General features: G+C 42.3%; 1 protein-coding gene across 5 annotated transcripts in view; it reads left to right on the top strand.

Annotated features, from left to right (window-relative positions):
• Positions 1-10,940, top strand: part of CEP170 (centrosomal protein 170) — a 111,978-nt gene extending 101,038 nt beyond the window's left edge. For all 5 annotated transcript variants that reach the window (XM_036277342.1, XM_036277340.1, XM_036277343.1 and 2 more), the window contains 5 exons: positions 795-965; positions 3,015-3,103; positions 5,659-5,752; positions 6,464-6,515; positions 8,062-10,940. In XM_036277342.1, coding sequence (XP_036133235.1) covers positions 795-965; positions 3,015-3,103; positions 5,659-5,752; positions 6,464-6,515; positions 8,062-8,351 — 696 coding nt within the window. In that variant the 3' untranslated portion in view covers positions 8,352-10,940. The remainder of the gene's footprint in view (positions 1-794; positions 966-3,014; positions 3,104-5,658; positions 5,753-6,463; positions 6,516-8,061) is intronic.
• The last annotated feature ends 1,993 nt before the right edge of the window (positions 10,941-12,933 follow it).

Here is a 12,933-nt window from a genome sequence, read left to right as displayed (position 1 = left end):
CTTGGTACATCTAAAATGATAAAGATAATATTTTCTCAGCTATCTAACTACATTTTATCTAATACGATTATACATCACTCACACCCAGTAAAATTATTCAGACATTTCACTGAATAGACTTTCATTCATCTTTTTTGTTTTATTTTCTTAATATTACACTAGAGTTTACTCCTTCTTCAGTAAACCCGCGTTACTTTGTATTGTACGTGTATAATGTGCACTGTAGGTGGCAGTATATCCTTTTTGTTGGAATATACAATTTCCATAACACTGTTAAAAAGACCAAAATACTTATTTTGTGGATTTAAATTTTTTCCTTTTGTAAACTTAATTGGAATTTGCAATTTATGTATCTGTGAAGAAATTTAGCACCTGGATTTGGGGAGGAAAAAAAAAGAAAAAAACAAGATAGGAAACTAAGAGAAAAAGAAACATTATTTTACGCTGGTAAGGCAAAGTGAGTAAAATGAGCTCCTGTCCATCCACAGGGCTCAGCCTTCTCAGTTTACCATCTGTTTCCATTTGGGGGAAATCTTACCCCATGGGAGAATCAAATTTATAACAGCTATGTATTCTGGATTTTGAAAATAAAATCTATGTAGATGAACACCTATTTTAGAAAACGGACACCTTTGAAGTGCTTATGAAAAGAAAGAGTAATTGGTTTATTGAAGACGTCATGCTTCTGTACTACCTGAGAATGCAATAACTTCTGTCTAATCATAAAAAGTGATCATGCCCATATCTGTGCTTTTCCAAATAATTCTCACACGGCTTTGCTCTTGTCCTATTAGTTGGTTGATCGGGTTTTTGATGAAAGCCTCAACTTCCGAAAGATCCCCCCATTAGTTAATTCTAAAACACCAGAAGGAAACCACTGCCGGCCCAATGAGTCAAGACCTCCAGCCGCAGAGCCTCCGGACCACTTAACCATCACGAGGCGGAGAACCTGGAGCAGAGATGAGGTAAGCACCCCATAGACATTCTCAGATGCAGCGGAGGGGTGTCCCGTCTGTGGGGAGAGGAGGAACTGGTCCATAACTAGGACTGGGCGAGCAGTGCGTGTTTTTATGGGTGGAATGAAATTTCATCTTGACATTGCCTCATATACAAGTAACTCCAAATGAATTAAGTTTCTAAAGGGTAAAAGCAAAACTTTAAAACTTTTAGTAAAAATTATACTAAACATCTTTCAATACTACAGTAGGGAATGATTGCTTAAAAACACAAACAGCCCGGGTTTGGTTCTGAGGTCCAGAGAGACCCGGGTTTGGTTCCCACTAAGGGCATGTACCTCGGTTGCAGTTTATCCCTGGCCCTGGTTGGTCGTGCGGGTGGCAGTCACTCAATGTGTCCCTTTCACGTTGATGTTTCTCTCTCTCTCTCTTCCTCCCACTCTATCTGAACAAAAAATGGAAAAAAAAAAATGTCCTACGGTGAGGATAAAAAAAATAAAAACACAAACAGTTTTTACTTTTTTTGTTTGGTAGGTGGAACCGAACCCAGGACTCTCTGGTCCACAGGCCAATGCTCCAACCACTGAGCCAAACTGGCCAGGGCAACAGTTTTCACTTTACATAATTGATAAATTTGAGCATATTAAAGGACTGTGATGAAACATACAGACAGCAAAGGATTAGTGTCCAGGATATATATGAAGAATTCTTACCAATCAATGAAAAAAGACAAAACAACCCAAAAGAAAAATCTGTTTAAAAAAACACCACGAACAGGATTTCACTGAAGGGAAAATATCTAAATGCTAACAGGAATGATACATAGAAGTGGCACAGGTACCAACTTAGGGGGTGGGTAGAAGGAGAATAAAGGGGCAGTTGGGTTTGATCCTAGGTTGGCATTTGCGGACCTCTGGATTTCAGGGACACGAGCTAAAAGTTTGTATGCGTGAATACGTACGTTTGCAGTAGCAGCGAGTGGGGAAATCCAGCTGAGGAAAAGCATGTAGCTGGCTCCGCGGTGCAGCTGCAGGGTCCTGGGTGGTCTTACAGCACTGTCTCTCTGGCCTGATAGTTGATTGGTTGTCCTTGGTGCCAGAAGTACCCATTCGCTAATCGTACCTGTAGTCATTCTGTTCTAAGGTCTAGGAAGATCAAGTCCTTCAAATGTAATTAAACTATGTGGAAGAAGTTTATATTTTTAAAGAGAATGGGAACATCTAGGTTGATAGTTATCTCAAGGTTAATATGAGATGATCTTTAATATATTGTGACACTGAACTGCACTTCATGGGGGAGAAGAGAGAGATCCTGTTCTGTTACAATCTTCCCTTAGACTGCCTTGCCCTTTCTCACCTCATCCTTACACCAAACAAAGGCGTAGCATTAATGTTAGTGGATTTTGTTTTTTTTTTAACCCTCACCCAAGGGTATTTTTCTATTGATTTTCAGACAGAGTGGAAGGGGGAGGGAGGGAGAGAGTAATATTGACATGAGAGAGACACACCGACTGGTTGCCTTCTGCACGACCCCAACCAGGGCCAGGGATTGAACCACAACCAAGGTACGTGCCCTTGACTGGGAATCAAACTCATGACTCTTTGGTCCACGGGCCCACACTCTAACCACTGAGCCAAACCAGCCAGGACACTCTTCTTAATTTCCATATTCATATTATTTGATGAAAGAATAGCTGGCAAATTTAGCATTCTGAATTATTTATGTTTTCCCTTTTATGATAATTTCGTTGGAGGCACGAGAGACAGGATCATAATAGTAATTGATGGTAGGATAATGTGGATTAATGTTTGAAAGTGATATGACCAAAACAATATGGGAACTTCACAAGTTATATAATAAAAGGGAACTCTTGCCAACATTTATTTCTCTCTCTCAGTGTAGTTATACATTACTCTAATGATATTCTTCATTGATCTTTTATTAAAACTGGCATAAATACTAAATGCCCTAAATACAGCGAGCTGTGGCTAGAGTTCTTGGTGATGGCGCCGTCAGTGGGGATGTTTCAGTGTCTGCTTTTCTCTCTGGCTGTTCCAGGTCATGGGAGACAACCTGCTGCTGTCCTCGGTCTTTCAGTTCTCCAGGAAGATCAGACAGTCTATAGACAAAACAGCTGGGAAGATTAGGTACTGTTTTGTTACTCAAACCGCCTTTCTTATATTGCTATGTTATTAAATTATTTTTATTGATTTTTAGAGAGAGAGGATCACTCAGCTGCCTCCCACACACCCCCTACCAGGGATCGAGCCCACAAACGGGGCACACGCCCTGACCAGGAATCCGACCTGCGGCCTTTCAGGGCGGGGGACGGCGCCCAGCCAGCCGAGCCACGCCCGCCAGCCTTGGGTCGGCAGTCTCCTCGCCCACGTGCCCAGCCTGCCGCCACAGTGCAGTCGGGCACGTCTCAGCGAGGAAGGCAGCATGAAGGGGACAAAGAAAGAAATGACTCAGATAATTAGACCTTTATAATTGAAACTAAACAGCTCTAATCACTTAGGTTAATTTTATTAGTAAGCAGAACCAGTTTTCTCATCCACATTATAATGGTTAGTATTTTAGATTAACAGACTTTGGGACTTCTTTTATAAGACCTCAGATTTCAGTTTCAGCCTCCTCATTAAGTAAAGGGGACAGTATGTGTGCCTTTTAAAGAATTAGAAAATTTATATAAAAAGACTTCAGGTGAAATATGTATGGTTTAACCATTTGAAGCACAAGCGCTGTATGGCTGAGCACAGACTTCCTGTATAGTACGGTTCGTTGTAGTCCTAAGTGGGTCCCACCAATCCTAATGCTGTTGGACTCTTACAAGCACATCATAATTCACTTATGCCGTAACATCATAGTCATTAGGACAATGGCTCTTAGTTGGCTGGTAAGGATGTTTATTTGGGAGATTTAGAAAATTCAACAGTAGATCAGAATGTCCTTATATCAGATTATAGATGCAACATGGTTATGTGTAAACGTAGATGTTCCAGACTTGATTTGATTTTGATGAATTTCTGTTTTTTATGTTTATTTATTTTGTGTTAATCCTCATTCAAGGATTATTTTCCCCCCATTGACTTTTAGAGAGAGTGGAAAGGAGGGAGGGAGGGAGGAAGGAAGGGAAAGAGAAATATCTTTGTGAGAGAGACACATAGATTGGTTGCTCCCGCATGACCCTGACTGGGGCCAGGGATCAAACCTGCAACCCAGGTATATCCACTTGACCGGGAATTGAACCTGCAACCCTTTGATCCGCAGGCCAACACTCTAACTGCTGAACCAAACTGGCTAGGGCAAATTTCTTGTTTTTAAATCAGTTAAATCTGGCATATTGATCTTTGAAGAAATACAAATAAGTAATGTACTTATCTATACAGTGTTGATGTTTATATAAGGCAGTTAAACTAGATTTCCAGGCTCAATAAAGAAATTTTAAAAGAAAACAAAAGAATGTCTAATTTTCACATCTCTCTCAAACTGCTGAGTCATGTCTCAGATTCCAAAGTATTGGGAAGAGAAAGATACCACATTTGAATGACATTTGTGGTATTTTATAAGTTATAACATATTTGAGTTTAGTTTCTAATATAAGGATAATTATCTTTATTGGAGATTGCTTTTATCAAAAGGATAATGTTTTAACTCCTAACAGGAAATTATGCACAATATGTTAACATGAATTAAAATTTTTAAAGAAAAACAGAGTAAGCTCTTCAATTTTTTTTAATCTTCACTGAAGAATATATTTTTACTTATTTTATTTTTTTATCCTCACCCGAGAATATTTTTTCCATTTTTTGTTCAGATAGAGTGGGAGAGAGAGAAAGAAACATCGACGTGAAAGGGACATATCGAGTAGCTGCCACCCGCACGACCCAACCAGGGCCAGGGACAAACTGCAACCAAGGTACGTGCCCTTAGCGGGAACCGAACCCTGGTCTCTCTGGACCGCAGGCCGACACTCCAACCGCTGAGCCAAACCGGCCAGGACTATTTTTACTGATTTTAGAGAGAGAAGAAGGAAGAGGGAGAGAGAGAGAGAGAGAGAAACATCAAAGTGAGAGAGGAACACCGATCGGTTGCCTCCTTCACCCAACCCGGGATCGAACCGCAGCCTGGGTATGTGCCCTCACTGGGAATCAAACCTGTGTCCTTTTGGTGTACGGGAGGATGCTCACACCAACTGAGCCACACCAAACAGGGCGAGCACTTCAATTTTTAACATTTAAAATAATGTTCACACACTGCTCAATCAATAAAATTCCTTTTCCTATATAAAGAGGTCTTGAGACATAATTATTCATACCTACTTCAACCTATTTTTATCTTAATTTCATCTTATGTTTATACCACATAGGTTCTGTCTGAACAAAGTTGTGTTTTCTGGTGATTAATTACAAATATCGGAAAGAATTTTTTAGGTTATATCATCATCTACATTTGTTTTCTATAAAGAATGATATAAATACATAAGAGTTTATGTGTATATTCATATCCACTCAGTTATTTTTTAAATACAGATCTCATATAAATGAATTCATTGGTAACGACTCAGTATTTGACTTGCAGTTATGTAACATTTAGTGATTTCATCCTTGTATAGCTTTGAAAAGATACATTGCTTTGATATTAAAAATATGATAGGTTTCTAAATATGAAAAGTAAAATGTTTTGGTTGTTTGATTTATAGAATATTATTTAAAGATAAAGATCGGAATTGGGATGAAATAGAAAGCAAGTTGAGAGCTGAAAGTGAAGTTCCTATTGTGAAAACCTCAAGCATGGTATGGTCACTTTTCTTGACTATTAAAACATTTTAGTAGCTGTGTTTTATTTAAGGGAATATTATGCTTATTTTTGAGCTATTTGTTGATATACATTTTTAAAGGATGATATAAATGCACCTTTTAGAAGTCTTATGCCTTAAACTGGCTTTCACAGAAGTTTAAAATATTGATTCAAAGTTGCAGAGAGTATGAAGGAGGAACCGTTTATGTTTCTTACTATTATGCATTCTTGTTCTTGTAGTAATTATACATTATAAGTAGCCAGTTTTGAAAATAAGTTGACATGAGTCATTTCCATTTGCTTAATAAATTGCTTATCTCCTCCTCAAAAATTTTTATAGTTTTTTTATTAATCAAAGTCATCCTAAAACTGGGATTGGAAGCTTATACGTTTTCCCAAAGAAAATCAAATCTTTAGGCACCATTACAAAGTTGTAACAGGGTAGATACTAGTTTTTATTTTGAACTTTTCATCTTCTGTCATTATCTCATTGGAAAAAGTAATTTTATTTTTAAATTAATTTAAAGATTTTCTAATTTGAATCTTGTTTACCAGATACCCTAATTATTTTATCTCTCATTGCTACAAATGCAATACCATGTATATAATGTCAGGGATTCCAAATAAGATGAGTCTGAGGGTCATTGCCTAGCAAATAGAGAAACTGTTCATCTAGTAAGGTGATTTTGTCACTGCTTCCCCCACAGGAGATTTCTTCCATCTTACAGGAGCTGAAAAGAGTTGAAAAACAGCTACAAGGTAAATTTACTACCGAACTAAATAGAAAGAGCTAACAATTTAGGACAGTGCATGCCAACTGGTATTTCTTAGAATATCCTTATTATTAAACCATTATTTGATTAACTGTAATGACATGGATAAAAATACAGAGTTGTACATATCCAAATTACTTATAAAAAGAAAGTTTAAAGCCTAGTAGAAATAATTAAAAAGATAATAAAGTTAAATCTTGGGCATGTTACTAGATGTTATAAACTAATTTACAGTATTATATGTATTACTTATTATATATATGAATACTAATATATGAAAACTATATAAAATAATGTATTAAAATATGTGCATGCAGCTGAAAATGCTTACTGGCAGCATTATTTATTTGGTTTGACAATTCTTAAAATATATTTGTGGTTTAGCCCAAATGAACTAGTCTTGTAACACAAATGACAGTTGTTTGGATGAACAACAAGAAATGGATCATCATGTTGGCCATAGGGACCGGAAGAGGGAGAGGAGGAGGAGGCCGTTTGTCTCCTCAGCTTTGACAGGGACATGGCCTCGGTGTGTGTCAGATCTCAGTCATGCATTAATGCCTTGGATGTCTTGACCCAGAAGTCCCAGTGGTGCAACAAGCCAATGCCAGGGCGAACTACTGCTTCTACTCCATTTTTATTGCTTGAAGTATCGTAGGCATGGTATCTTAGTCCTACCTAAGTGCTTCTCAGTCTGTGCTCAGCCTCAGCACACCTACGGGTTTGGATACCCCATGAGTAACAGTGGCTTGCTAACGTCATGATGGTTTGCTGGCAGAATGGGGGTATACTTTTAGGACCTCTTAAATGATTCTGGGGTCTGTGGTGCTTCCTTCTCCCAAGTCCCCACTCTACCCAATACTAAGCTGAAAATCACTGCCTAAGATTTTTCCTCGTCCAAAGATCTTTTGGATTGAAACTGGTTGTAACTGGTCCCTCCCTGGAGGTAGCCAGGTCTGCTGGGCCTGCTGGGGCTTCCACAGGATGTCAGCGTCAGGCTGCGAGGGTCCCTGTGGCTCAGGGGCACGTTCACGCTGCGCACGGCGGGTGTCCCAGCACTGCCCAGCCGGAGTGACGACGTGCTGTGGGCGCAGAGTGTGCCATGTAGTTCCGTCCCCCACCTCAGTCACCGCAAACCCCCCGATAGTAACAGATCCCCGGTTATCTGAGTGATTGATACGGCTACAAGTGTTCATTAAAATGATAACCAATATTTTCTTGTATCCTCTTAAAATAATGAAAGCAGATTTTAAAAAGATCTTTTCTGAAGTCCACACCTCCAAATCCCAGTCTTCCAGCAGGCTCTGAAATGCCCGTACGTGAGCTCCTCAGGGTGCCGGGCAGAGACGTGTTCAGGCCCGTGTGGTCTAGATCAGCCCGAGAAGGGTGGACAGTATAGAAGGGAGTAGCCAAAGTGAAGCATCAAAGAGAAACATAAACAGTCGCAATATTATCCAGGTCAGAAGCAGTGTTCGTGTCCCAGCTGTGATGCATCGGCAACTGTCTTTCCCCCGTTCCTTTTCCTCCCTCAGCGATCAACGCTATGATTGACCCGGACGGAACTCTGGAGGCTCTGAACAACATGGGATTTCCCAATGCCATCCTGCCGTCCCCACCCAAACAGAAGTCCAGTCCTGTGAATAACCACGGCAGCCCGGGTCAGACCCCGTCACTTTGCCAGGCAGAAGCTAGGGGTCTTCATCCTGCCGCCATCCCAGGCTCCAGTGAATTTGAGAACGCAGAATCGGAGGCCGACTTCAGTATACATTTCAATAGGTTCAACCCTGATGGGGAGGAGGAAGATGTCACAGTACCCGAATGAATTGGCTTGAGTGGTAGGAAGTAATTTCCTGTGGGATGACTAGGAATGTCGGAAGCAGCAGAGTGTTGACTTGCACAAAACAAGACAAGCTTGGTCAAGTACCATCTTGCTCTCTCTGGATTTTTAATTTTATTTATTTATTTTTCCTATAATGTGGTGTCGTAGTCATCCTTTCAAGCCACGTAGGCGACCACTTGGTGCACATGTAGGAAAAAGCACATTGTGGCAATCTCATCGTTTATGGTTTCATGATTTTCAAACTGAGTTATATAATTGCATCCTCCCCCTTCACCGATCTTTGGGTTTTTGTTTTTTGGTTGGTTTTTTTTTTTTAAGCCGTGCTGTGACCTACAAGCAGACTAAATGCCTACCATTTCTGACCCCGTGTCTCCTGTGCCAAGCTGCTCCCAGAAATGGACTTTCTCTTCCTCTGTACAGATTTCTTAAACACTTATATTTGCTTCTTGATAATAGGATTTATATTAGTACTCATTACCATTGGATACAATGACATCTAACTCTCCACAGTCCAACTGACCTTTCAAAGCGGTCCTCCTTGTGTTCTGAAATTTTCTGACATATATGTGACTTATATAACTTTGTCGCTACATAAATCGTTTCGAGGTTTACGGAGATGAACTGTTATGTTTGCACTAAGATTTGCTGGGAGTGGTAGGTGGACATTATGTATCAGTGAGGACTAACCGCCTTCTTGTGTACATAGGGGACTGAGGAGCTGGGTCTGTTCTAACCCACAGCATTTGACTCCACTTTCAAAAAGATGAATTGGGCACTTTTTTCAATTTTCTTTCTCTTTTTTCTTTTTCTTTCTTTCTTTTTTTTTTGGAAGTAAAATTTTGTCTCTCATTTTAGGGCAAATGATAATTAGAAAGATTAAACTAGACAGATAGTTTAGGTGGAGTATATTTTTTAATCTAAGAACCTGTATATTGGTCCTGTGTTACCAAGTTTATATGTGACAGTTGAGAAAAAAAAAATCCCTGGAAATGATCATGAAGTTAACATTTTCTTCATTAGGAGACTTGGAGAACCAGTAGTCATAAGATTAGTTAGTAGTTTCACTCCTAAGCAGTGACTTGCTTCTGTGTGTTTCCCTGTAGGACCCCGTAGAAATCCTGTCCCAGCTTTTCTTACTCGTTTATAACGACCCGGCGAGACCACAGCGTGGGCTGTGGGCCTGTGCTGCTCAGCAGGAGCCTCCGAGAGTCTGGGGACTTCTCTTTCTGTCCCCGTAAGGTCACAGTGGGATACATTGTAAAAGAGAGCAGTTATCTTTGTGTTTCCAGAACACTATAATATGGGTGAATATTAATTCAGTTAAATATTATTAGGAGACTTGGAGTTTCCCCCTTGACCCCACCAGTCTATAAAGGTCAAAACTGCAATTTTTGCAAATGTGTGAAATGGTCTTTAATATTTCAGCAATAATCCTGTGCTACGTTCTTTTTCAGAAACGAACTCTGTACATGTCAGAACTTTACAGGATTTTACAAATCCTGAACTGCTGGGCCAGTCAATAAAGACGCAAAAAACAAACAAACATTGTTTATAGAGATGTGAAAAGTGTCTGCTGTATAATGGATCTCATATTTTTCTTTAATTTTTTTTAAAGGGTAAATGAACCATTCTCCTAGTGAAGCTAAATTCCCCGTTCTAATAAAGGAAAACTGAACAAAGGTTTTAAGGAACATGATTGGTACAAATGCTTTGAAGGAATAAATGAAACATTAAAACAGGGTCAGTCCATTTGAAGAAAAAGTCAAACAACGTAATCACCGTTGTTCCCTCTCTTACTGAATGTTTGGGTACGATTATATCCACGTGGAAGGAGAGGTCAGAAGTTATGTAGGAAAATATTAGCATCTGTCTACTTACATTATTGTTTAAGTGTTTACACAGTTTTGTTGAAATATAAACATTTGGCCTTTTACTATGTTATTTTTATTTTTTATGAATACATTATTCTCCTTATTTATTTTTGTTACATTTATTACCTATGTTATTTTGTTATGCATTTACGACTCCATTTTTAAATAAAGTGTTTCTGGAACTTTATACAGTGATTGTACATTTTATTGCTTATACCATCTGGATTGCTAATACTTTATCACTTTGCCAAATAGCCAGCTATGCACCATTTTCCAAAGCCCCACAGAAGAAAGAGGCTTCAACCCTAACTAATATGTGAGAGCAGCCACGAGGTAAGAGGTGAAGGCCGCCTATTTTCTTTTGACATTTCTAAGCATTTACTCCCAGACCAGACCTCAGGCCTACATGTCGGACCAGAACATCTGCCTGCAGCTCTCTGGGAACATCTGCCTGCAGGTCTCTGGGAACATCTGCCTGCTGGTCTCTGGGAACATCTGCCTGCAGGTGTCTGGGAACATCTGCCTGCAGGTCTCTGGGAACATCTGCCTGCAGGTCTCTGGGAACATCTGCCTGCAGGTCTCTGGGAACATCTGCCTGCAGGTCTCTGGGAACATCTGCCTGCAGGTCTCTGGGAACATCTGCCTGCAGGTCTCTGGGAACATCTGCCTGCAGGTCTCTGGGAACATCTGCCTGCTGGTCTCTGGGAACATCTGCCTGTAGCTCTCTGGGAACATCTGCCTGCAGGGTCTCGGGAACATCTGCCTGCAGGTCTCTGGGAACATCTGCCTGCAGGTCTCTGGGAACATCTGCATGCAGGTCTCTGGGAACATCTGCCTGCAGGTCTCTGGGAACATCTGCCTGCAGGTCTCTGGGAACATCTGCCTGCAGGTCTCTGGGAACATCTGCCTGCAGGTCTCTGGGAACATCTGCCTGCAGGTCTCTGGGAACATCGGCCTGCAGGTCTCTGGGAACATCTGCCTGCAGGTCTCTGGGAACATCTGCCTGCAGGTCTCTGGGAACATCTGCCTGCAGGTCTCTGGGAACATCTGCCTGCAGGTCTCTGGGAACATCTGCCTGCTGGTCTCTGGGAACATCTGCCTGCAGGTCTCTGGGAACATCTGCCTGCAGGTCTCTGGGAATGCCTTTGTTTCATGTGCTGTGTTCAGAGATGGGGCCCATGGCGGTGCCATTGTGCCTGCCTCAGTAGAAAACTGGCCAGTGGCTCGAGTCACAAGTAATCATAGGAGAAAGCCACTGAGTGGTCAGAAATCTTGCAACTAACCTTCGCTTCTTGTTTTGAGCAAGTGATTTCAACTGTTTCATTACGGGAAGTGGGGCGCGGGATTTGACTGGCTGGTCTCTAAGCTGATTTCTGCTCTATCAGCTTGTATCCTTTGGCCTTCAGACCTTGTGCTCGTTTCTCTCTTCCCCCAGGTGTGTGGCAGAGACATACTTGCTCTTCATAGTGATTCTGCTTCTCTTCCTGTCCCCTTAGTGAATGACTTGCCAGATGCTCACTCATTCATCCACATTAGTCCTTCCAGAAACCTCCAGTTCTGTTGCTTGATGATAACATTTTGCTCCTTCCACTTTTGCCCACATAAAGACTTCCAGTGGCTTGGGCGACACCAGCCTGTCCTGGGGACAAGGGCACCATTCCCAGGAAAAGGGCCTCGCACCTACGGACCCCTTCCATGTGGCAGGTCCCATGTGGCCAGGGCAGGACTCGAGGGTTCGTTTTCCCTCCTGCTTCCCCCTCCAGCCAGCTCGGAGTCTCCGGTGAGGACTAGCAGGAGACAGCAGAAGTGAACTCTGATTCTCTCTGGTTCTGCGGGAAATGATAGGACGTTTAGAGAAATGAACCAGCAGATGCTCAGGCTTTGAACGATGCCTTCAGTGGAATTTAAAAGGAGGAGGATTTCTTCCATTCTAGACAATGAGGACGCTGGGCCCCCCGAGAGGGGCGAACCTGCCGCAGCGTCACCCGGTGCCGTAGGAAGACAACAGCGTCTTCAGGAAAAACCGCCAGTGCCCCTGGGCAGTCGGGTCTGTGGGCGGCCTGGGAAGCCCCCGACTTGGTTACGCAGCGAAGCCACAGAAGACAAGACCAGCGGGTCAGTCAGGCCCCAGTGTCACTGTTGCAATTAGTTGTTAATAACAGGAAAGGAGCAAAAGGGAGGCCAGGCATGAAAAGCATGGCTCTTGCAATTCCACTCCCCAGGGAACCGCAGGTCCGGTTCCTGCAGATCCCTGGGGGAGGGAGGCGGAACTGTGCACAGCGAAGTTGGGGTGATACAGGGAAGGTGCCTGTCAGTCAAACCTGGGAACAGAGATCATTGGCTAGAAGGGGTGGAGCCAAAGCAAGACCCGAGAATTTGGGGATCCATAATCCCCAGACAAAGGAATTCTCTCTCGGCTCCTCCGGCTTTGTGTGTGCTTCCTGCACTTGCTGGTGTTCCCTCCAGAGCCCTGTCCTTCGAAGCCGCAAGGCCCTTGGCCCTGCAGTGGACCACAGCTGGGAACAAACCAAGCCGGATGCTGGGTCGGACTGTGCTGATACGGAGCGCAGACTCCGGGCAGCAGCTTTAATCCTGGCGGTGCTGAAGTCACAGCAGGGCTTCGCCATGGCAGGACGGAGGGCGGGGGCCCTGGACACTCAGCTGTAATTCCACACAGACGGGTGTCATTCATT

This window comes from Molossus molossus, unplaced genomic scaffold, assembly GCF_014108415.1.
Source record: "Molossus molossus isolate mMolMol1 unplaced genomic scaffold, mMolMol1.p scaffold_m16_p_23, whole genome shotgun sequence".
In the NCBI taxonomy this organism is placed as follows: Eukaryota; Metazoa; Chordata; class Mammalia; order Chiroptera; family Molossidae; genus Molossus; species Molossus molossus.
This window is presented reverse-complemented; position numbering and strand designations above follow the sequence as displayed.